The sequence below is a fragment of the Parasteatoda tepidariorum genome, chromosome 10 (assembly GCF_043381705.1).
Source record: "Parasteatoda tepidariorum isolate YZ-2023 chromosome 10, CAS_Ptep_4.0, whole genome shotgun sequence".
In the NCBI taxonomy this organism is placed as follows: domain Eukaryota; kingdom Metazoa; phylum Arthropoda; class Arachnida; order Araneae; family Theridiidae; genus Parasteatoda; species Parasteatoda tepidariorum.
The window spans coordinates 903,453-930,178 of NC_092213.1; the positions used below are offsets into that span (position 1 = coordinate 903,453).

At 29.1% G+C, this 26,726-nt stretch overlaps 1 protein-coding gene across 8 annotated transcripts in view; it reads left to right on the forward strand.

Moving 5' to 3' along the window:
- Window positions 1-26,726, forward strand: part of LOC107439061 (Sec7 domain-containing protein garz) — an 86,771-nt gene that overhangs the window by 24,070 nt on the left and 35,975 nt on the right. For 7 of the 8 annotated variants that reach the window (XM_016051529.3, XM_016051528.3, XM_016051530.3 and 4 more), the window contains exons 9-20: window positions 560-780; window positions 3,654-3,752; window positions 3,830-4,024; window positions 8,529-8,685; window positions 12,472-12,692; window positions 17,204-17,406; window positions 18,057-18,180; window positions 20,504-20,629; window positions 21,716-21,798; window positions 23,832-23,895; window positions 23,968-24,240; window positions 25,587-25,763. In XM_016051529.3, the coding sequence (XP_015907015.1) occupies window positions 560-780; window positions 3,654-3,752; window positions 3,830-4,024; window positions 8,529-8,685; window positions 12,472-12,692; window positions 17,204-17,406; window positions 18,057-18,180; window positions 20,504-20,629; window positions 21,716-21,798; window positions 23,832-23,895; window positions 23,968-24,240; window positions 25,587-25,763 (1,943 nt within the window). The remainder of the gene's footprint in view (window positions 1-559; window positions 781-3,653; window positions 3,753-3,829; window positions 4,025-8,528; window positions 8,686-12,471; window positions 12,693-17,203; window positions 17,407-18,056; window positions 18,181-20,503; window positions 20,630-21,715; window positions 21,799-23,831; window positions 23,896-23,967; window positions 24,241-25,586; window positions 25,764-26,726) is intronic. The other variant, XM_071187107.1, reaches the window with a different exon arrangement.

The following is a 26,726-nucleotide window of genomic DNA, read 5'->3' on the forward strand; positions in this document are numbered from 1 at the left end:
CTGATGCATTAAGAATGTCAGTGAAAATTCCGGCTTTTGGTACTTAATCTGGATATAAGCATGATTTCCATGGGGAAAATAAACAGCATTTAAGTGTGTTAAACAGTCGCATGGCGCCATAAATGACAGAGTTTGAGTTAGAAAATACGTACTAATAGTGCGTAAAATGATATGTGCACTGAGAAAATGGGTGTATATGGGTTTTTGTATTTGTCTATTAATGGCAATTAACAATTTTTGAACACACACACAAAAAAAAACTGTGATAAAAAGTGTTTGAAAACTGGGCCCCAGAATTCATAAATTCGTGTCTACATTTACCATCGTGTTCAATTTTTTCACTGTTACTCTCCTCATTTACTCATAAATCTATTCAAAGATTTCCAAAAAGAATAGTGTATACTTTGTGCTATGTATAACTAAAATACTAATTGATCTATGGTCACTTGTATGTCCATTTCTTGTACTTTATTGACGTTTCTTTCTTTTTTTTAGTTCTATTTAATGGTTGTTTTTGCAATTGTTGTAGTTAAATACAGATCTACAAATTTTATTTTAGGTACAGGTCCTCTGGTTCCTTATGGCTTACCATGTGTTCGAGAACTCTTCAGATACTTAGTAAGCTTAGTGAATCCACATGATAGGCATAATTCTGAGACTATGATCCAAGTAGGCCTCAATCTATTGACAGTGGCTTTAGAAGCAGGGGCGGATAATCTTGGAAGATTTGGCTCATTCTTGGTCTTGATTCGTGATGAAACATGCAGAAATCTATTTGCAGTATGGTTTCGTTATTATTTTAACAGGATTCCCAAAAATGAGTGATCATATCAAAAGAGCAAATACAATTTTAAAAAATAGAAGACAGAGATACAGCTTTCTGCTTTTAGAAACTTATTTTATTTTTACAAAGTTTTCGAAATATTTTTTAAATTTATCAAAAAATGGAACTGCTTATTGAGAAAACTATCGAACAAGGTTTCCAAAATAACCTTCCTTTACAGTAACTACTAATAACAATATTACAGGGTTCCCACGGTACTTGAAAAACCTTGAAAGTCCTTGAATTTAGTTTTAAAAAAATCAGGGCCCTGGAAAGTCCTTGAATTCTGCCAAAGGGTACTTGAAAAGTACTTTATTTTTTAGGATTTAAAATAATTCTAATCTTTCTTATAAAAAAGCAGTAAAAAAATAATAAATTCAAAGGAAGATTATAGAAATTCTGATAGATGCAATTTTTAATGCTTGAAGTGAAAAGGGGTTAAAGAAGATGCAAAATTTTTCTCTCCTAGATTTTTCACACCAGATTATTGTTCATCTCTGATGTTTTGAAAGCTGAAATTTCTATCAAATTGTAGGATTTGTAGTCATAGTTTTCGAATGATATATAGTGTTTAATTGATTTAGAAATATGTTCAATGTGTTAACTTCATTATTATGACAGGTCAATATTGTTATCCTATTTGTTCTTTTAATTTATGTACAAAGGATAATTAATTTTTTATCATTTATAATCAAATTTTTGCATTTAGTTTTTACTGCTAATGAATAAAATTTAGTTCTACAGGTTTCATTGATTATGAATAAACATCGTGACTCACTCACATTAAACTGATTCTTGGTTTACGGATTGGAATTCACATAAAGTGTTCGACAAATTATGATTTAGATGAAAGTGATTAACGAATCAAATATTAAATATTAATTTAAAGTGATTTGCAAATTACTCATCAGGATTTGTATTAAGGTATTTTATAAATCACATATCATGATTCACATTAAAGTTTAAAAATCACGTATTGCGATTGACAAAAGAGATTTAAAAGTTACCACTCAATTCTCATCAAAATGATTTAAGAATAATACATAGCTGTTCTATATTAAGCATCTTTCGAATCACAAATTGCAATTTGCATCATAATGATCACTATTCATATGAAAACTATTAGCTGATCAGGCAACTAAGTTCTCATTAAAGTGATTTATGTATCACACTTTGTTATTTACGTCTTGTTAGTTCGTGCGTTTTGTATCATTTGCTATTCATATTGTTCTGATTTAAGAAACATACACCACAATTCAATTTCAATTTACAAATCACACATTGTGATACGTAATTTACGTAATCTTCGAGACTTACTTCATCTTACTTATGAATTTGATTTGCATCTAGTATATATGTAAATTAGATTCGTATAAATGCGATTTAAAAATTATGCTTAGTGAAAATTACGCATATTCACACAATTTTAAAAATCACTCTTCATATTTTATGGATATATTTTAAAGAAAATAAAGCTTGGTAAGTCTTACTTATCTGTAAAATATTGTTCTACAATAGATTTTATTATGTTCGAAATGCGTTACTGATATTCTGAAGTAACAAAATAGATAATTCGTTATTAAAATTGAAACAGATATTTTAAATGGATATATTTTGATATTTTATTAAATTATATACATTTCCTGTAACCTAAAATTTGATCTAACATATTAAGTAATAGTATTTATATTTTAATAACCGTACAATCACACAAACTTTATCAATTATTTACTATGCTTGTTTAATGTAATATGCATTATTCATTAATTCCATTTCATTAATTCTTATTCACTTCATTAATTTTTTCATGATGAGTTTCACTGAAGCTAGTTTTTAAATGTTGGCTAGTATCGTTCGTCAATTGGATTTTTTTTTGTCAATGGGAATTTTTAAGTGATTTGAAACAGCAATGTAACTATCAACAATTTGTATTATTAACTGACAAATTTAATAAATATTTTTTTGTTGTCAAATAAGCATTGTGCCTTAAAAACATACAATTTCTGCTTCTACGTAATTGTAAAATTTGGTTGACATGTACTTTAGCATATAACTGTAATACTGAATAGGTCCTTGAAAAATTTGATTTTTGGTCCTCGAAAATCATTCAAAAGTCCATGAATTTTTAAAAAAAAATTGAGTGGGAACCCTGTATTATAAAACACACTAATCACAATATTAACAATGAAAATGATTTTAAAGCATTGGTTATATTTTTTCTAAATAACAGCGCAATCTACTGAAGAGCTTTTATCTAGTTTTGTTACTTGGTAAAAATAAATTATTTGATTTCCTAATTTTCTTATCATTCTCCTTTAAATGATTTTTTAAATCTTCATCCATTTTTCGGTCAGCTATTATATATTGGACAAAATTTTAAAAGATTTTGCTACTGACCAGTGGCATCTTTGTAAAACATGTGTCTATTTTTTCAAAAAATGGAACTTTTAAACAATTAAAAAAACTCTTTATTTAACAATATGAAACATTTCTTTTCAAGCATTTCTCAAAATTTGGTAAACATTACTTTGAAAATAAAGTAATTATTTCCTATGTAATGTTTACCAAATAAAGTACTTTTCAGATTATAAAATATTCAGAATATATCAATATTTATTAAAACAAAATATGATTTTTAAAAAATGCACATGGACTGCATTTTCGACAAATAAAGTAGCACCTGACAGACGATCTGTTAATTGTCATTTATTATATTTAGTCATTCTGTGGTCAGTGCCGATCATTAATTTTGCTCTATACTAATCAGTATTCTATTTCTAAAATGTGTTTCTGTGAAAAAGTTTTCTTTTTTTTTATTATTTGTTTTTAGCTTTTATCTGTTGAACGCCTAACAATATTTGCCTCTGCTCTCAGAGTGTCCTTCCTGCTGTTTGAAGCTCTTCGCACTCATTTAAAATTTCAGTTAGAAGTGAGCAAAATCTTTTTGTTTTCTGATTTCCATTTTGTGTTTAATTGCATTTTAATAAAAATTTATTTTTCTCGTAGATGTTTCTTAAATCTTTATTGGATATGATATCGACTGAATCGAGCAAGGTTTCTTATGAGCAAAGGGAAATTTCATTGGACTGCCTGACACAACTTTGGCGTATTCCTGGACTTGTAACAGAACTGTACATTAATTATGATTGTGATACCTATTGCTCAAATGTTTTTGAAGAACTCACTAAAATGTTATCTAAAGTGAGTTTCTTGCAATGTCTAGTTTTTCAGTTTGAAAGACAAATGAATTAACTCAATCATAATGTGTCTTAACATTTTCATCTTCTATTAAAATATTTGCCTCAATTATTTTTAATATTTAATGATAGGAAAGAGGTTCAACAGGTTTTGTCACATAACACTGTCACAGCAAGTTTTGTCACATTAATTTTTGTCACAATTTCTTTTCTTTTTGTGTGAGAAGGATGCACATGCTTCAATACAGATATTTATTTAGATTTGAAGCAAAGTTCTGCCAAATATTTATGTTTTAGATGTAAGCTTGTTTAACAATTAATTTCACTGTGTCACTAAATGAAAATATGACTAGTTTATTGTACTTATTAAAATATTTTCTAAATATGTATTAATTTGCATGCATAAAAGGCTAATGTAATTCTGAAAGAAGGATGGATTTGTTTCTTCTTGGGGGCAACAATAATGAAAAATTTGCATTACCAAATAAAGGTTTAAATATTTCATAAAATTAAACATATATTCATAAAATATTATATTGCAATAGCCCATACGAATGAAGTTCAAATATCAAGTCAGTAGGTGACCTTATATTTGTGCTTTAGTCACCTTTTATTTGTATTGGCAGTGAATAAAAGTTTTTAAGAAAAAATTAAACTTAATATCGAATTGTAATATTTTTCTCTTTCACTCACACAACCATTATGAAAATTTATGCACATAAGTAATAAATGACAATCATTAGTGTCAATTTTTTCATTTGTTTCTTGTCAAACAAACATTAAGGCATTTGTAACATGTTTTGTAAAATTTTAAATTTTGAAGCCTACCAGGCATCAATTGTGAGAGGTATTTGTAAGCAAGTTAAATTTTCTTGGTGTATATTAAATTTTTCAAGTAGGAATTATTCTTTTCACTAAGCCAGTCCGATATCTTTTAACTTATGGTAAAAGGAATATTTACTTTTATTCTTGTGAGTATTACTTCTTTCAATAATTTACTATACTGTAGAAATTGGAAAGGGTTTCAGACTATATTATATAAATTAGTATCTATTAAGCAAGCAAAACCATTTTAAATTAACTAACAGAGCTGTTTTGTTAGTTCATGAGCAGTGCTGGTAAGTCCCTAATTAATAAGTAAAAAAAATCAAAGAAATTGAATACTTATCTTCTAGACTTGACAAAAAACTGTTTTGAAGTTAAACGTAATTAAAAAATATATACACTTTATAAACAAAAAGGAAACGTTTGATATGTTCTGCCATTTATAAATTTTAAAAGAAAAAAGTATCTAAAAAAATTTATGTTGAAAATTAACTTAAGTGAACTTATATTTTTTACCTATATTCTACTACCATAGACTGTTTAAATATTACTTAAACGTTAAGGAGGGTTTAAGGTTTTTCTTACTATTGCTGATATAGGTAAGTTAAAAAAAGCCATTAAACAGAACATTTTATTTTAGAAATGAATTTTATCTGGGGGTTTTAACTACTAAATTTATCCCAAAGCCGGGTCATTAGAGTTTTTCAATGTAAATCTCTAAAGCTTCTTATAAAACTCAAATTGAAATAAGCTCTCTCTCTCTCACACTCGTTTTTTTAATTTTATGCATTTTTAATGCTTAGATTCTCTTTATGTTTAGGATTTGTTTCTTATTATATACTTTTTTAAATAATAATAAATAACCCTATTAAAATGAATAGCTTTTTAAAATTTCTCTCTTTCTTTACCTTTTGTTTACATTTTTATGAACTGTTCCTAACTGTATTATTAAAAATTGCATCTAATTTTTCCGGAATTGTGAAGCTAAGTGTTTTCTTATTTTATCTGACCATAAAAAAAAGAAAAGGTGTTTGTCAGTACACAAAATTGTATATTTTGTCAATCAATTTGGAATACTCTTTTATAATTAATTAGCAGTTCTCTACCTTACATTTCTAAAATTTAAATTCAATTTAATTTAATTTAAATTTGAATTCAGTTACAACTATTTCTACTGTTAACTTCATATTTTTAGGGATTTATGAAGAAAGAAAGAAATAGAAAAAAAGCAAAGAAGTCAGATCAATGCAGAAAAGTGAATTATATTGTCTATTCTGTATCTGCTAATTTATAAGCAAATACTTAAGTGCCCAATTTTTTTTTCTAGTTGAATCTGACATAAAATAATTCTGTACTTAGCAAAAGTTTTTTGTTAGTATGCCTGACTTATAAAATACTTGTGTTACTTCTAGTTGTGCATCAAACTCTATATTTGTCGCTTCTTAGAAATTTTGGGTACTAGAGTTTGTAAAGTTTCATTGATCGACTCTCGTTACTTTGAGCTGTTACATTTGATCTTTATTTGATTTAGAGGCTTTTTCAGTAGTTACGCTATGGTTCGTCAGCGATAGTGGGAGGGGACAGAACAGAAGAGTCGCAATGTACGTCAAGGTTAAGAATTCAGTATGCATCATTCTATAATATACTTCATGAGCATGTATTCATCTAATAATTCTTAATGGTTACCCTTAAACATTTAGCTGCTGGTATCAATGTTATATAAATTGGATCACAGGCTAAAAACGGCTAGGTGTCAATTTTTGTTCGCATCTTCTGATTTTCATTCACCTGTTTAGCAACTGTAGTGTTCTGTTACATTCTGCCGGTGTGTTTGATGAAAGATGAAGTGCTGGAGTTATTAACCATTACGTGGTTGCTTGTATGCTTCCATTTTGCTCTATTCTGCAATTCTTCTCTGCTAGAGTGCTTTGTGCATCAGCAAGCAGTGGTAGTGATCTGATGATGTACTGATCAATAAATTTTGACTGACTGATGTGTTTTTTCAGTTTCAACGAGTGTTAATGAGTTGTCCTACTAACTGTTGAGTCACCATACATATATATTTTTTCACCAGCAATGTAGCAAATCAATCTGGCATCATAGAGAATGCCTAGACATAATTTACAATCACCATGTCAAATGACAATATAGCAAACTGTGAAATATTTCATATCTTTGATGAGTATGGTGTGATTGAAAAATCTATACATATAATAAAATAAAGAATTTGTGTGTGTCTGTTTACCGGATTACGGGTATACCGTAAGCTTTAAATATATTACATTCTACCTAGAGCTAAATGAGTATAACTGTAAACAAATTGTGAAGCCTGATTTTTGTTTCTCTCATATAGAGACATTTATAAAGTGAAATTTTCTCATTGGCTTAGCACAGTGTTTCCCAAAGTGTGGTACGCGTACCCCCACGGGAGCAGTTTAGCGGGGGTACGCACTCTTACGCGAAATATCTTGCAACAAATGAAAATTTAAAACATTTTTATTTAAAAACAGAGCTAGCAAAGAAAATTTGAAATTATGTATTTTCCTATTGCCTATTTTTTGCAGTTAACAGTTAATAATTAGTGGTATCAACAGCGAGTTGTGATTTTTAACTTTAGTGCAATTTTTTTATAGTAAAAAATGCATTCATTTTTTTATCAGAGGTACACAGTGTTACGAAAAATTTAGAAAGGGTACACAAAAGTCATATGTTTGGGAAACACTGGCTTAGCGGAACCTACTGTTTTGAAAAGAACATATTGCGATTCAGTTTAACAAATATTTTAAAGATAGCATCAGTGATGTTTGCTAGCTTATAGCTCTAATCAAAAAATGTTATTTATTGTGTGTTCTATAATACCTAATAATTTTTTGTTCATTAAGCCAAATTATCTGAATGATCAACCTTATCATGGTAGAATAGGCGTACTACATGTTTATTTCGTTTATAATTAGGATTTAAAAATATGTTTCTCTAAACCAATTTAAAATCAACAATAATTGAAATTTAAAAAAAAAGTTTTGTACTGAAAAGAAATTAATTGAAAAATTAAATTAATTCATTTAGGATAAACATAAAGAAACACGAATATTATTATTGATGCCTCTGATAATTAATTTTGGTCAGAGTTACTAATTGAAGTAAAATAATAAGCTTTGTACTTAAAAGGAAAATTAATGGAGAAATGTTACTATTTCATTTAAAAAAAAAAAATTATTAATTCAATTGTAAAAAAACCTGCAAACTGTTATTAACATCAATAATGCTTTATTAATTTTAGTAATAGGTTAACAACGATGATGATTTTATAGTAGAATTTTTTAATGCTCTTCGAAGATGTTTAAAAAAAAAAAGTATCTCGATTTTGGTAAATTTTAAATATCATGAGCTACCTCATCAGCATTATGCCAGATGACAGTTAATCTTTATTTTGAAGGCTAATAAAAACTTGTATTTCACTTAATCTAATACCTAAAGCCTCCGAGATGGGTAACAAATGATAATAAAAAAACTAAAATTATTTTAGCTTGATTATTTGTGTTAGTATTTGCCTTAAAGTTTTGTAGTGTTGTTCAGTACTGATTAATTGACGCTGATGGAACGGGTATTATTTATAATAAAATTACAAGAATCAGGGAAATGTGTTTGGGTCCACTTATGTCTTATTTAAATATTCTTTACAGAATGCTTATCCAGTATCAGGCCTTTACTCCATTCACCTGCTATCCTTGGAAGCTCTTTTAGCTGTGATAGAGAACATTGAAAATCATTGTCAGTTTCGAATGCTAAATCAAAGTCAGTTCTATCAGAATAAGGAAACTATAGCTCTGCCCTCTTCTGGTGAGTGATATTTTAAAATAGTATATCATTCAAAAGCTTTGGATTGTTTAGTGTTCTCAAAAAGTATTCCACGGAACCTTAGGGTTCCATGAAAAGTTCACTTCCCATGGTTGAGGCTTCTTTTTTTAATGCTCATGATTTTTGAAACTTTTAATTATATTTATATCTAATCAATAATTCATTATTTATTAAATTTTTTGATTTTTTTTTCTTTCTAAAGAAATTATTTAAGTGAAGTATGTACCTCTGGGGGTACTGAGTTGGAAATTGATTGTTCTCTGATTCTGGTCAAAATTACGATCTGTGAATGGATGTATGAATGGGTCTACCCTATAAACGGGTGTGACATATAGGTGTAACTGAAGTCTAATTCTTGACCATAGATGGCGTCACTGGAAAAGAACAATCGGACCCCCTCTGCCTAAATGGCATATGTCAACAGCAAGTGAAGTGTGGATTTGAAAAAAAGAGCAAAATTTAAAGCGTATGAGTATATTCTAATAATAATACATTGTATAAATTATGAAAATGACATGCATTTATGAAAAATTACATTAATAATTTCTATATAGGTTTTCAATTCAATTTTCCTTTCGTTGAACTTTTCAATTCAAATTTTTTCTGATAACCATTCTCAATATTAATGACAGATTTTTTGTTTTCATTTTAACATATACCATAATTTAGCCAATATTTGTACGTTTTCAACTTTTGCATACATCAAAAAACTAATTCAAAACAAGGCAAGATGCTGCTTCAATCCTTTGAATTCAATTATCTGACAGACATCTAATTTTAAGACTACTATTGATAAAACAATGAAGAAATTTCTTTCTTTACATCAATATTCTTTTTCAAAATAATTAGTGTATACGTGTAGAGGTTAGCCTTTCTTATATTAAACCAAAATTAAGAAACACATGATAAAAACTAAAATAATTATTCCCACCCTTTCATGATTTTTCTCCAGAAGTTCAGCCAAAGGGTGTGCAATGAGTAAGAAATTAAATGTGAATTTTTAAAAGTAGCAAGCCAGACCAAAAAATGATTGTAAGTCCTTTTGATTTTTGGGTTGGAGAAAAGTAACTGCAGTTTTAATTTTCTGTGGTGGTGGGTATATTTTACCATTCTTGGTAACATGACCATAAAATTCCAATTTTCTTGTTAAAAATGAAAATTTTAACTGAGGTTTTAGGACAGACCAAAAGGTGCTTGTAAAAATTTAAACTGACCATTATGCGTGACAAATGACGTTTGTGACAAATATGGTGTTTCCTCAGCGAAGGTATGTTTTAGTATTTGATTTTGTACCTTAAAATATCGCCTACACTAATTAGCATATTTGAAGTAACCCTCTCGAACCATTAAGAATGAGTCCCAAAACATGAAGATCCGATCAATAGATTAAAACAGGGATGATTGTATTCCGGGTTATTTGTATCATTCTTCTAAGTCTAAAAACTAGTAGCAGGGCATGCGATTTTTGTGCGAATATCGCTAAAATTTCTATGTATCTCAAGGCCATTGGTTTGCGGACTTAAGCAAATCAAAATCTTGTAATCTGACAAAATTTTGAAGCTTTTTCTAAATCCCGTTAATGAGTCAATTACATACATTCTTTGGCCAATTTGATTCTTTTGATTTTGTGGATTTTCGCCATTTTGAATATTTGGAACCGCATTTGAATCTGCTAATATTTCGATTCTCGCAATTCCTTATTCACGTTGTCTAAAAATGCAATATCATGGTTTATATTTATGTGTTTTTAAAACCAAATATCACTATTTGTATTCAAATTTTTTTTAAATCCAATTCATTGGAAAGTCACGTTAGTTAGATCTTTTCTTCCCCTGGTGATTTATGGGTTCAATTCATAAATCACTAGAAGCTAGAAAAAGAGAAAACGTGTCTAAAGACTTTTTTTTTTTAAGAGAGGGGAAGATGAAGATATGTTTGTTTATTTTTATTGTTAAAAAGTGTCCGGGAAATCGACCCTTCCGGAAAGGGACGCCCGAATATGGGACTTTACACTGTATTGCAATTTGTATTTCAATATTGCGAATCAATTCTCTTCAATCGAATATTGCGATTTGCGCAATTCTTCACTTGATTTGAATATCCAATATCAGGATTTGTATTTACGCATTTTCAATACCAAATATCGCAATTTGAATTTGTTAGACTATGAATTTCAATGAACAAGGTTCGAGTAAGAGTCAGAGATCACGAGTTCGAAAAACCTCTGAAGGAGAGAGTTCGCACATTTAAAAATAGTTTAAAGACAGAATTTGCATAGTATTAATTTTGAGTGTGTAAGAACCCTCATTATGCAAATGTTATTTTGTATATATATAACAAATCAAGATTGGATTTGGAGTTTTGTTTCTTTTGATTTTCATGACTGTACGTGTTGAATTCGTTACCTCATGTTATGGAGAGGATTGTTTCTCTTTTATGATGTTTAAGTTAAGTTATGATTTTTCTTGCTTAATAAAATTTCTGATTAGTTAAAAGATGACTTTTTCATTACGTTTGCTAAGCATTTTCCACAACGCACTAAACTCTGCCAGCAGAATTTATGCATTTTTAAAATCCAATATTGTGATTCGTATTCACTTATATGTAACATCAAACATTCATTTTTGCAACTATACGGGATTTAAAAACTGTGCATTGTGATTGATATTCACACAATCTAAAATAATTATGCTCCTTGATTCATATTTGTACGATTTAAAAATTGCATATTGTAATTTGTATTTTTGCATTTTTGAAATCCAATATCGCAATTCATATTCGCACAATTTTTTAAATCAAATATCGCAATTCTTGTAAGTAGTAAGTTTTTTCTTGAATTAGTTACTCTAAAGGTGTGATATTCTGTTTAGTAGGTAATTTAATTATAAATGTTTATTCAAAAAGTTATGCTAAATATGAAACATGTATGGTACATAAATTTATATCGATTTGTGGCATATAAAGCTTTTAGGGTTTTTTACTCTGTGCCACAATCACTCCTGGTACGATCGATGCTGCTGAAAAAAAAAATTTCAAGTTTGATTGGTTAATTAAAACAGTCGAAGTGACTGAAATTGTTAATAACTATGTGTCAGAAGATACTGAGGTGAAAGTTGGCAACTCTTTTAACAAATTCAATTTCAATGATGCAATCTTCCTCTTCGTTGCATGGCATGTGACGACGACCATACGGGCACAAAAACAATGACCGTATGAGATGCAATGCTGACGAAGAAAAAATTAAACAAGTTTTAACTATACATGATTAAAAATGTTTTATATACTATTTTTAAAAAAAGATACTTTCAATATTTTTTTAAATGTTAAATCTAGACCAACAGAATTTACAGTTTGAATTGTAAACTTTGTTCAGTTCACTTTTTTAAACTTTGTAACTTTGTTTAATTCACTTTTTTAAGAAAAAAAAATTTCAAAATTTAAATTTCTAATTTTTTTTCTTTCACTTTTTTAGACATAAATTTCTAAAAATATTTTGTGTGATTGCTAATTTTTACTTCTGATCAATTATAATGATCAATCATAATATCTTTATATCTGATCAATGATACTATTAATATCTCCTTAAACTTTTAATATTTAAGAAAACTTGAAACAAAAAATATCTTATGGACACATAGATTACTAAAAAAATAAAGTTTCCAGCATCAAGAATTAAAAAGGTCCACTAACTCTTAAAATAGTTCATTTTATTATTAGCAATGTTTTTATGAATTAAGATTTTCATGCCTTGAAATATCATTATTTTAGAAAGTGAGGTTGTTGATTCCTCGAAGAGAGGTGTCCTACAACAAGGAGCATCTGGCTATCTCTTGGGTCAAGAATTGATATCTAGTCAAAATGATGAAAAAGCTTCTCCCTCAGTTACTTTTCATGAAAAACAACGACCCTTTATTTTACCCAATAGAATGAAAATATCTGTTGAAATTCCTAGTCATGAAATTTTAATGGCCGTAAAACACAAAAAGAAAGTAAGTAAGCAAATATTATATAATTTAAGGAAGTTTAAATACTGTCTCACAAATATAGGTGCAGGCATAAATTTTTTCCTTTTGAAAAAATATTGTTATTTTGTAATGACTTAAAAAAAAAAGGAAATTTTTTCGACATATAGTGTGTAATCGTGAGCAATAAATTAAATTTGGTTGTGTTTATCATTGATAAAAGTGCTTTTGTTCTGCAGCTTTGTATGAGAAAGATTTTCTTGTTATTTCAAATAATTTATATTAGCAATTATAGTTTTTATTTAAAAGTTCTAACATTGTTTTTTATTAAAAACTTTTATTCTTTATTATAGGTATTAGAATAAAAGCTTTATTATTATTTGTAATTTTAGGTTTTTATGAAAAATGTTTTAATATTAATACAGTAATTTCCGGTAAATAGGCCGCACACGCAGAAAACATCGCTAAAAATTTCTATTTTCATATTATGGACCGCACCGTCGTAAAGGCCGCACTTTCATTTTTTCGATCGATCATCGATTTTTATCAAATATCACATGCGTGAAAATACACGTAACAAATAATAATCTTTAAAGCATAAACTCTTTACTTCGAAAACAGTTATTGATAAATCTTTTTTTTAATATATATACTCATTATATTATCATCAGTTTTATGTATACTTATCATAAAAAGAAAGAATTGAGAACAATACTTGCTTACAGAAGAAACATGTATAACCAATTAAGATCGTAAGTTGAGGATGTGTATACAATAAGAAATAAACTAATCACAAAATAAATCAGCATTTATTTATTTATTCTTTTCAAATATTTTTGAGCATATATCTATTCAAAACCATCAAAATCTGATTCTTCAGTGTCAGAGCAAAACAAACGTTGTAATTCATGATCTAGTTCATTTTCTATATCATCTTCTTCATCGGACATTAAGGAAGTAACATTTTTTACTCAAAAATCCAGTCCTGCATCCTTAAAGCAGGACGTTATAGTGGTTTCCTTAACCCTTTCCCAGACGTTAGACACACACCAGGCAACTTCTTAAAATGCACAACGCATTTTTCCACTTTTAGTATAAGTATGCAATCCATTTTCCCCACTGACTACAAATTTCTACCTTAAATGAATGATTAACCCCTAAATCAAGGGGTTGTAATTTTTTCGTCAAGCCAGCGGCGGGTATTATGGCAAGCGATGCATTTACCTTTCTACATTTGCTTTTTACAGATTCGAGAAGGTGGAAAGTCATTGAATCCATTAGAAGCAAACCTTTTCTTTGAAAAAAAGCCCCAGGTTGTCGTCTCCACACCAGATCCAGTCAATCTACCATAATCTCTTCACGCATCCAACCTTTTTCATTTGCTTTCACATTTATGTTGGGGGGGGGGGCTTTTGGTATTGTTTTGCTCTTAAAAATAATCATCAGACTTAGTTTTTTCCCATCTGCTGTACAGGCTAATACGCAAGTAAACGATGTTTTTTCATTCCCAGTAGTAATTATTGGAACACTCTTTGTTCCTGTTTTATCAACAGTTCTGCTAGCAGGGCAATGAAATGTCAAAGGTGTTTCATCCAAGTTAATAATTTTTGAGAGGGTGAAAAATTTTCCACATCAATGAGGTGTTTCACAAATTTCAAGAAGTCATTTTTTTTCTCCTCCCAATTTTCTGGAAGTTTTTGTGCAGGCAGTGGTCCTTGTTCTGACAGATGTCTTTTTTCTTTTCATGAAACGACAGCACCAGCTTGGGCCACCTGAACCCTGAAAGTCCAACTGGTTTGCAATTAATTTTGCTTGCAGACAAATTTTGATTGTAGACACTGGAAATCCTTTCTCTCGCAGTTCTTCAATCCATTTCACTAAATCATTTTCCAATTGAGGAAATTTTACAACTCCATACCTTCTTGCATGATTTTTCTGGGGTAACTTCGCAATTATATCTTTATTCGCTAGCCATCTGCAAGCACATTTTTCATTGATTTCAAAATCTCGTGCAGCAGCTTTGTTACCGATTTGGTACGCTCTAGCAACAACTTTTAATTTAAAAGCTGAAGTGTAGCTTTTACCTTGTTTTGAAGACATTTAGTTCTAAAGTGTTAGACAAGTACTATACTAAAACTATAGTATTAACTTTTGCAAAGAACGAACAATAGCTAACTTCAACAAGAAATGCAAATTCCTATATGTGAGTTTTACGCACACAATTTTTTCATGCTTTGAAAACAGGGAGAAGGGGAAGAAAAGAAGGCATAGCTGTAAGATAAAAGAAAGAGAAGGAAATGTATGAATGGAATTCTGTAGAACTAGTAGGGGAGACGAACTAAAGAATGTGATGAAAGCAGTGCAATATGTTGAAATACATGCAGGCCCCCTTCCCACGGACTCCCTTTCCATGCTGCTTTATTCCAGGAAGAATAACTATTTCATTCACTAGTTACAATAGTAACAGTCAAATGTAACAATGCATTTGAAATGTTGACCCTTCAGTGACCTTCAACCTTCAGAAAAAGAAAATGAATGGTTAAAAAGAAAATGAATTGCTAAAGAGAAAATTAATGATCACAACAGTCATAGGAGGGGCAGAACTTGCAGAAGGATTCTATGATGTCCAAAATATTTATGACATTGACAGCCCAACATAAGTTTAGTGTGCAGCAAAATAAGAATGAATCACTTCCTTCTCCTCTTTTAATGGTGAAATGTTTCAAACTCAGAAGGAAGAAATAAAATGTTTCTTTCTTTCTCCACTTAACCCCCCCCCCCCTGTGCCTGCTATCGCTTGCACAATGAACTTTGAGAGGAAGGGTGTGGAATGTCAGCAGAGCATACGAAAAATTAAACAAATTGTTTTTGGATTCTTTCTTTGTTTTTCGTTTTGTTTCTGAAATTTGATTTATTATGAAACTGTTCTTCTAGCTGCATAAAAAAGGCGAGATAATGAATTCTGAAAAGAACATGTTTCCTTATAATTAAAAAAATCATTGTTCTAAAGAAAGACATCATCCAATTTTAAAAATAAAGTTTCGTATTGTTTATCATTAAAAAATTTAAATCTTTTCTAACCAAAACAGTTAAATATAGGAAAAAAAATCGTTTTGAAACTATTTCATAAGAGAACTCGTTCAAAAAAGAAAAAAACTACGATTACACATAATTCACAAAGGAAACATATTTCTAATAAGACAAAATCATGCGTCTCTAAATCTTGAGCTTCAATTATTTTATTTATCATTTTATGTATATTTCATAATAAGTTTACAGATAATGAAAAATAACAAAACATTGAAAAAAATTATTTTCGAATTTTAGACGATGTAGGAAATGCTGAAGAATGATGAATTTTTTTTTTATAAATTGAAATTCATTAAAAGAAAATCCAATGTAAAATATAATAGAAAAAAACTACTTACTTCAAGAATACTTAAATATAATAAATTATGAATTTTAATGACAAATGAATGAATTTTACTTCCGAGACAGAAGCAAGTGTTCCAATTAAAATATATTAATTGTTCAGTCTTGTTCCATTTTATATTTGGTATTTCCTATAAACTCAGTAGTGAGATTCTTTGAAGAATATCTTTTTTTTCTTTCTATTTTTAATTTTTTTTCGATTTTGATCTTTTTTTCTGTTACAATTTGACAGTTTTTGCATCAGTCAAGCAGCTTGGAGTCAATTTAAATACTCCCGTGATTTTTTTTACTTAGGCGTGCTTATTTAATGCAGAAGTATTTTATTTTTTTAAATTTAACTGAACTAAAAGTATCTGCTGAAATCAGATTGATGCATAGAACAAAAAGAGTTTATATTCTTAAGTAACAAATCGGAATTTGTAACATCATTTGTAGTTGACGTTCTGCTGTTTTTCGTCAATCGAAAACTTCCTTTACACTGGGTTTACGGTAACACTAGGTTCCTTAACACTAGGTGTGTCATTTTGCCGCATTTGGAATTTTATAAGGAAAATTACAAAACCCTTTTGCATTTTTATTTTATCTCTTGTAATGAGTTTTACCTGTTGATCGAGGTAAATATATTTTGAAAACTATTTTCTTCAAAAGCGTTTAATAACTGCATCGTATCCATAAAAAAAAAATTAAAAACAACCCTGGTAGTTATAGATATTTTATTGAGTTAAATTGATGTGTGTTGGTAGAGATAGGTATGTAAGAAACATCCGTAATGAAACTATACTTCATTTAAAAAAATAAGAACGAAAAACATTGTCAGAGTAAACATTATGAATTAGGTTCGTTATTTTGGAAAATTTTTGGTAAACCTCTGTTTTTGAATAAATCCACCGTGATCAAAAAATTCTCACATTAGGCTTGGGATAAATAAATTCTACGAATAGGCCGCATCAGCGTACAGGCCGCACATCGTGGCAGGCCAACTTTTAAACACATATAGGCTGCGACCTAGTTACCGGAAATTACTGTAATAATTTTTTTAAGCAACAAAGCTCTTAAAAAAGTACTTTAATTCTTCATTTAAAAAAAAAGGTGTATTGTTGTTATAGATTCTTATAACTGGAACTGAGCAGTTTAATTCGCAACCAACAAAAGGCATTTTATTCCTGCAAGAGCATGGACTTTTGAAAGATCCTTTGGATCCCCACGAAGTTGCAACTTTCTTGAGAGATAATCCACAATTAGACAAAAAAATGATTGGGGAATATGTCAGCAACAGAAAAAATTTGAAGGTACTTGAAGCATTTGTGAGGTGAGCAATAAAATTCCTCTTTCTTAAAAATATTTTGGATTTTGTAGTAAATAAATAATACACTTGATTTCTTTAATAACTTTTAAATGGCCTGATGAATTGATGTTTCTTTATATTTTTTGGATTATTCTATAATATTTTCACTCTCCTGCAGATAATTGTTGGTATGCAATATTAGTTTTTTTTTTTTAATGTTGTAGTTCTATATAACTTATATTAGTGTTATGTTGACTGTGTTGCTTATGATTGATTGATACACTGTAACATCAAAGCATCAATCAATCCTTTCTAAGTAGGACTTAACCTAGTCCCACCCCTATAGCATCAATCCTCTCTAAAGCAAATCATTCAACTTATTGACTATGAATCAGCTCACTCTTATGTTTCTTTTTTTAAGCCAAATTTCCATAGCTTAAGTACTTTTATTAAAATACAATTGAGATTTTGACTGTAGCATCTTGCCTTGGCCAAAGGGTTGAGTCTGTTTGAGAAATGTATACCTAGTTATCAAGATCTGGTTCATAAATAAACCTAATAACATTAGTAATTAGCATTATTTTTTGAAAAAACGTGTCCATAGTGGTATTAAAATAGTTATATGTTAAATGTCATACATATATAAATTTGTTTATTTTAGTATTCCTTTCCAGATCATTTGCTTTTGAAGGTACTAGAATTGATGAAGCTTTGAGACAATATTTGGAGACTTTCCGTTTACCTGGAGAAGCCCCTCTTATTTCTTTAATCATGGAGCATTTTGCTGAACATTGGCATGTAAGCCATCATTATAATTATAAAGTACATTAAGAAAGGGTTAACACAAGCAATGCTCTAATAAGGTATTCATTTAGTGGTCCAAAAATTTAATATGATAGACAAACTTGCTAGAAAAATCGAACAATTGCATAGTTTGTGTTATGATACACATCAAAAATTATTAATTGCCATTTATTACACACTGAAACTAATTCGATTCATAATCCCATAAGGATTAAAATTAAGTGAAAAAAAGCTAAAATAATATTAGTAAATACAGTTTAAAATGCTGAGATCAAATAAATAAATAAATGAGGAAAGCATATAAAGTAAAAACTAGCAAAATATTATATTAAAAATTAATTATCTAAAAATTATAAGTAAAGTTAATTCTAAAAGAGTAAAAAATGTTTTATTCATGAACAATTATACTGTCAGCACATGAATGCAAAGCACAGCATAACATGTAAATTTTTATATTCCAACATGTAAAAAATTCTGTACCAGACACTTTCAGTTATTCCATTTGAAATCTAACTGAACTACAACCTAACCTACTGATTGAACAATTAAAATTAGTACAATTTTTTCAAATGCATAAAATTTGAACTGAAAACTATTTTTTGCTACTATTTTGTAATCAGGCATATTTCAAGGTGATAACTTTGTATCCCATGCATGTGATTTTAGTGACAATTGTAGAACATTTGGCGACAATTGTTGTTTTTCCGTATAATAGACCCCAAAGGTAAACAAACTTAAAATGATCGGAATCTAAGAAGCAAAAAATAAATAAACATTATTTTTCGGTTAATAATGTTTTAGTATTAGAATGATATCTAATCAATCAAAAACAAAATATTAGAAAAAAATAATTATTGCTTAAAATATAGAAAACGAATAAAAAAATTGACAGTTATGAAAATATTAATCGCTCTCTCCGCCATTTTCAACTAGAAAGATTCAAGGGAAATCCCCGTTATTCATTAAGGTGGGTAGGTGGAGAAGAAAATTCATTTCCTCCTTATTTGTCATTCAAGTTAAGGGTGGGGCAGTAAAAAATTCTTATTTTCTCCCCCATCATTGGCTATCAATCAAGCATAAGGCGTGGCATGCTGATTGGGCTCTCTTTATTTTAATCTTGTGCGACTGAAAGTGACTCCCCCTCCATGTTAACCTTTGCTGTGTTCACCCTTTTTCGCAGTATTTCTTCCCTTGACACTAATAAAATGGTTCCAGGAAGTGATTCTTTTACTAGTCAGTTGCATAGGAAAGAAGGGGGGAGGGACTCAGTTGTGCTTTTCTGAAAACAAATCTCCCTCCTTTTTTGCATTCCTAAGGAGTGTCACTTATGGTCACTCCATGGTCTTGGGAGGTCTTCTCTTCCCCTTTCTTTTGATTTATGGGTTCAATGCATGAATCACTGGAAGCTAAAGAAAGGAAAAACCTGTTCAAATACTTTTTTTTTTTTTTAAGAGAAGGGAAGATAAGAGATAATTGTTTATTTTGAATGTTAAAAAGTGTCCTGGAAATTGACCCTTCCGGAAAAGGGACTTCCCGATATGGGGACGTTACACTGTATATTAACAAAAAGCTAGCATATTAACCAACCTACTTGTGTATCTTCATTGATGGTTTAATTCAGCCCAACCCAAGAATCTTTATTGTCTTTTTCATCACTCCCAATTGATAGACATTTGCTTGATTTTAAGTATTTTAATCATTTATATATATATATATATATATATATATATATATATATAAATATATATATNATATATAATATACAAAATAATTTTTTTTAAAATAGCTTTTTTATAGATCCACCATTTTACTTCAGTATATAAAGCTAACCAAATTGCCGGTGAAATTGTGGAGCTTTAACTGCCTTGACCTTCCTGGCCCACAATGGGCTGTTGCAGAAATGCTTTCCTCTTTTAAGAAAAATATTGGTGTTTAAAAACATTGTAGGAAATTTAAAAAATAATTGCAAATGTCAAGGGAAAAGTTTTATTTTTGCTCGGAAAATATCTCTTTGTATAATATATAATTTTAAACAAGTAGAGAAAATTTAGTATATTTAGGATTTTAACTATTCAGAACTGTTATTACATACAGTTTGAATAAGGATTTCAAGTTAATCAAAAACTGAATACTAAAATTAACTTTGTAAGCTCACTGCAGTTTTTTTTAAAGTTGATTAACAAATATAATTTTTATGTATCAATATTTATGTATAATTTAAACATAATGAGTTCCTTTATGATTTTTTTCTTTTTTAAAATATATCTTTATTATATTTTTCTTAATCATTAATTTTTTATTATTTATTCATTTTTAGAAAAGTAACAATCAGCCCTTTGCAAATAATGATGCCGCCTTTACTCTAGCTTATGCCATAATCATGCTAAATGTTGATCAGCATAATCACAATGTGAAGAAACAAAACATTCCTATGACTTTTGATGTAAGTTATGTTCCTTATTTAGCTCTTTCTCCCAATTTCATCAATAAATATATTTTTTAATCTATTAGGTATTCTGTTTCATCCACCCACTCAACTTGTGAAGTGTTATTCAGATTTTTATTTGTTCATTTATTTTTTTAGGATTAAAAAAAAAATATTTATTAGGGTCTTCCAAGAATTCATATTTTCTTTTTTGAGCTTTTTGCAGAAAGTAAAAATACCTTCTGTTTTTTGAAGTTATTTTAACTTCCTGTAAAAAATAAACATACTAAAGATGGATGGAGCTTAATAAATTTTGTATCTGAACGATTCTTATAATAGAATATTATACTTTGCTCAATTATAAAGATAATTGTCTGCAACATTTTAACTAATGTTTCTCCATGCATGATATATTGTGTACAGTTTGTTGTTGAAGTAAAAATAAAATAAAGAGAAGTTTCTATGAATAGTAAATCAATTGTGAAATATGTAGATGAAACTTTTGTAGTTGAATATTATAAGAGTTTTATGAAATATGATAAAACCTGTAATACCCAAAACTTCTGCTATTTATTACCAAACATGGTGTATATTTTTTAAAGAAAAATTTTAGTTTCAAATTTGTGTCGTAACTTTGTATGAAATGTGTTTTATATTCTAGTGTCTGAAATGTCCTATAGACTGTTATATAACTTGATATGAGTTTTCTTAGTGAAAGTTAAGTAAGACCCTAAAAAAGCTACTTGTGCTCTTTTAGCTAAGGGCTACCCCAGATCTACTTGTGCAAATTTGTAAAAAGCTTTAAGTGACATTTTTTTGATGAATAAGATGGTGATAAAATGGTTTTCTGTGCAAAGAAACACCAGGTTATTTTGCTAATTATTACCTAACTATGAACAGAATAACCATTCAGGAAATATTTTTGTGTTTTTAAAGCCAAAACACTGTTTTAATTTAAATGGTAGTTATTAAATAATCTAGATGATTGGTTAAGTGCTTATACTTGCTAAGGAAACTATTTGGATTTAATGTTCGTAGGATTTTTTTAATAAGTATTTTTCCCAGTCTTCATAAATCTATGTATATTTTTTTTTTCATTTGTAGGATTTTAAAAAGAACTTAAAGGGAGTTAATGGAGGAAATGACTTTGACGAGAATTTATTGGAGGAGATTTACACTTCAATAAAGTAGATATTTCATATGTTATTGAATTCACTTTTGTAATCTTTAAATAATATTGAATCTTATTCTGATTTCTAATTTTTATTTATTGAAGTTATTTTTAAATATAAATTCCACCAATTAAATTGCTTGATGCGTCAATAATATATATTATTCAAAGGTTTTTTTATCATTTATTGCAGCATTTTATTCAATTATTACACATCACTCAATAAGTCTCGGGTCTGACACATAAATGACACCACTGCTAACAAAACCATATGATTTCTGGATATTAGCAACTTTCAAGCCTTAATTGTCAAAATTTCATGTCATTCTGATAATTAGTTTAGTTTAGAAGCTGCAAGTGGTTTAAGTGACCCTATTTTTGTAATTTTTAAACCAATAGATAAAAAAAGAATTTCGTATTTTGATTAAGAATTGTTTTTGGATGGGGAAAAATACTGTTGAAGCAAAACACGATGGCTTGCTGGATTTGAACACAGTCATAAAGACATTGATGATGCTAAACACTCAAGTCATTTTAAAATCAACCAGTGTTCCAGAAAGTATAAAAAAAGTTACTAAGATAGTTTTGGAAGACTGTAAAGTGAAGTTGTGTGACACCTTAAGGATATCAGAAGGTGATGTGTTTATAATTTTACATAAAAATATGAGCATATGCAAGTTACTTTCGAAATGGGTGCAGCATTTACTCACACTCAACCAAAACGAACGTGTTGTTTGAAACTTTTAAAACAAGTTAAAAAGGATGTCTATCGTTGGTATGTGACAATGGATGAAACTACTGCTACATTCTTGAATAAAAAAAAATCTTCAGGTGAGGGGAAAGCAGCTGATGAAAGTTATCCAAAGCAAACAAAATCTCAAAAAAGTCAGCTGGCAAGTTTATGGCTTCCATATTTTGGGACGTGCATGGTATTTTGTTCATCAACTATCTTGAAAAAGATAAAACTATCATTAGCAAATATTACAAGGCATTATTGGATCCACTGAGCGAGGAAATCAAGTAATAATGACAAATAAAGTTTAATTTCTAAAAAGAAAAATTTTCTTAGCTTAACCGAAGACTTATTGGGTAAGGTGTTATCTTATGTATGATGATAAAAAAAATTTTTTTAGCCCTTAGGGATTTGCTTTGAACTTTTGAATTGTGGGGTACTCAGATTTTTACAGCGTTTTGATGTATGACAATTTAGATGATAAAATGTGAAACTTGAATGAAATCTGTCCTGTTCTCGTTGAATCTAATTTTTGGTCTGCAACTTTTATGATTCTGAACCATCTCTTAAACTATTCTACTGATATCATTTAAATTTTACATTCATCATACTTTACAACTCAATATTTTTTTTACTGTTTTCAAATAAATTGGTAAAAAAATTATAATTATTAAAATTTATTTTTATATATCAAATTATCTTTGAATAAAGAAATTTTGCATTTTTGGGCAACCTTTTTAATTTGCTTAAAAGGTACCCAAGATATGGCGAAACATAAAAAAGTAAAAGTGAAATTTCCAAATTTTCATCTGCTCTCCTACTTGTACATCAATTGTGACTATATTTCACAGATTGCCTCCATTCACCCTCCTCATATTTTGAGAATCCAATTTCATCAAAATAAAAGGTATATTTATATTTAATGTGTCTGTTCCATGAAATTAGTAAATAGCCCTAAATTATTAGCGCGTCTGAGATCACCTTTTGAACTATTAAAATGTACACTTTGAAAATCTGATTATTAGATTAAAAAGTTACTCTGGACTACAAAGAATGTCATTTCTGTCAAATTTGAGCAAGATTTTCTGTAATGCTATAATAAAGTGTTTAAGAATATTTCATTTTTAGTTTATAAAATTATTTTTTATTTGTGGGATAGACAGCTCAAGGTAGGTTCTATCTTTTCATAAGAGTTTTCTTCTCGCAAGTGTTCTCCTGCTTTTTGTTTGCTTTATAAGTATGTTTTTTTCTCAGCTACTTGCAAGCTATTAAATAACAAAAATTAAGTACTATTTAAGTTTTTATTTTACTATTAGGAATGAAGAAATTGTTATGCCAGCTGAGCAAACTGGAATTGTTCGAGAGAATTATCTGTGGAAGGTACCAGCTATTTCCTGTTAACCACTCTTATTTTTCTGAGCAGAATTTTTACTATGTAATAAATTTTTTCAGGTGCTTCTGCGTAGAGGTAATAGCAAAGATGGAAAATTCATTCACACTCCAAACGGTGTATTTGATCACGATTTGTTTTCATTAATCTGGGGGCCAACAGTTGCTGCACTCTCTTTCATCTTTGATAAAAGCTTTGAGCCATCTATAATGGATAAAACAGTTAAAGGATTCAAGAAATGTGCCATGATTGCTGCTCACTATGGGATGAGTGATGTCTTTGATAATTTAATAATCTCTCTTTGCAAGTTCAGTACACTCATGAATACGGCAGAGGTTAGAGTCTGCAATAACTATCTTAATATTCTTTTCACATATGTTAAAATCACCTTTGCTGTTGGTGTGATAAGATTTTTTTAATATAAGTAATATTTTGTACTTCACGAACTAACGCTTTCTGTTTGGTAAATAAGTTTTTAAAATTTTGATATAAACCAATTTTAAAGGGAATTTTTTTAATGTACATTTCAGGCTTTAATTAAAAGGTTAATAGAGCCTCTCGAGGCAATGGCTCATTTTATTAGCATTTTTCTTCACCTCCCACCCTTAAGTAAAAGTATGAGAGATAAAAATTAATTTAACTCTTGTATTGGTCATTTAATAAATTCCTAAGTTTGTATTAATACGAACACTCTAATTATCTCTCTCTAGTGGGTTAGGGTGCATGCTTTGATAATCACTAGTTTAGACCAAATAATTATAGTTTAAATTATAAACCTTGGCAGTGGGTTAACTAACATAATAGGAAGAGCTGTTTTCTTGACAACCTCTCTATATTGTTTTTACATTTTGAAGTTAACTTTCTCAAGTGCGCTAATGTGCACTTAACGTTCCCTTTCTCTTCAAATGTTTGTTCAGGGAATATTTTACGAATCACGTCTCATTGTGGTTTTAATCCCATTAGGTTGATTCATATACTATTCTCAGTACCCATGTAAAATGTCTCCAGTAGATCATGAGCTAGAATCTTTCTGCCATCATGCTAATTGTGATACGTTCTTATGGTTTTGTAATATAAATATGAATTAGTTCTCTCAAAATATTAACCCCAAAAGTGTGTTTTTCACTTTGTTTGAGCCATGCTAGATTAGGCTCAAAATTACGAAAGTGCACAGTTAAACATTGATTACTGCAAATCTGATATTGATCAGCTGTTTAATGCTGGTGATAGCATAAAATTATTAGTTTATGATATTTAGTTATCTATGGCTTATTGACATATCCTTTATAATTTTATTTATTAAAATAGCACAAACCAAATTTCAAATTAACATAAAATCATAACTTAAATATGCATTTTTGAAGTGGTCACACCTTCAATTTTAATGCAGAGCTGTAAGCGTGTTGTAACATCTTCTGCTGTGGGTCACTACTGACCTTTGTTGCATTTATTGCACAAGAATTTCTCTAGGACTGTCTTATGAGTTTTAACACAAAAGATGGATCAAACAGAAAGATTCATCAGTTTCAAATTTACCAAATAAACGAAAGGTCAGTTTTTTAAAAAAAAGGGCTGAAAATCATGTCCTTCTTTTAATTATGAGTGTTGAAGCAGAATCTTGATTCCATTCAAAAAAACTAAAGTTTCGAATGAGTGTGTCACACCTTTCTTTTCATTTTAGACTCCCAAGACCTTACCTCTCTCTTTTGGAAGTAACACAAAAGCCCAGATAGCAACAAAAGCAATGTTTTTACTTGCACACCATCATGGAGATATTTTAAGGGAAGGATGGAAAAACATTCTAGATTGTGTTTTGCAACTTTTCAAGGCTTCTTTACTACCTAAGGAACTTGTGGAGGTATAGTTTATTGTGTCTGTAATAGGGGTGCAAAGCATTAAACTTTAAAATTTTAAAGTCAGAAATAGAAAATTGCTTAATAATGCAAAACCAATCTTATGAACTTGAAAATTAAAATGAAGTAGTAGTACTAAAGTGTTTTATTGTTCCCGTGTTAAAAAAATAAAGCATTCCCTTGGCAGCCTGTTTTAGACCAGGAGTGTCATGGAGGTTAATCTTTCACATTGTCATGATCAAAGGAGTGATTCTAAAAATCTTATGGTCAGCATTGTGCACTTTTTTCTTCCTTGACAAACACCTATTGATCTGAAACTCATTTATCTTCTGACTTGGAGGATCAAGACAAGTGTATATTTGCTCCCCCAACTATTAACATTTATTTTGAAGCTATTCTAAAAGCTATGTGCATTGTAATTAATGTTGTATAAATCAATTTAAGTCGTGAATTGAAATTTTAAAAAAATGATTAAATAAAGTAAACAATCAAGTTTTAATGTTTAACTCCATGCCTTTAAATAATTCTTCTATTAACAATTTTTATTAAGGAACTATCATATAACTTTAAAATGAACATTATAAAATAATGAGGGGCATTAACTGTTTAAGTGTGATGCAATTTAGAATTAAATAATTTTTAAACTAAATATAACTTTGGAATAAAATAATAACTTATAATGTATTTGGGCATCTAAAGGGGCTTAGATCACTTATTCTTCCAAGATATTTTTAATATTAAGCATGTGTGTTTTTCATAACACTGAATATCTGATATTCCTAAAAACAGTTTATATGATTATAGACCAATTATGTAGAAGCTACCATTATAATTCAGAATAATAGAAGAAAGCAGCTATAGGTGACTGAACAAGAATGGTCTCTGCTAAAAAATACAAATCTGCAAATGTGTTGATAGTGAGTGTATATATATATATATATATATATATATATATGTGGGTTAACTAA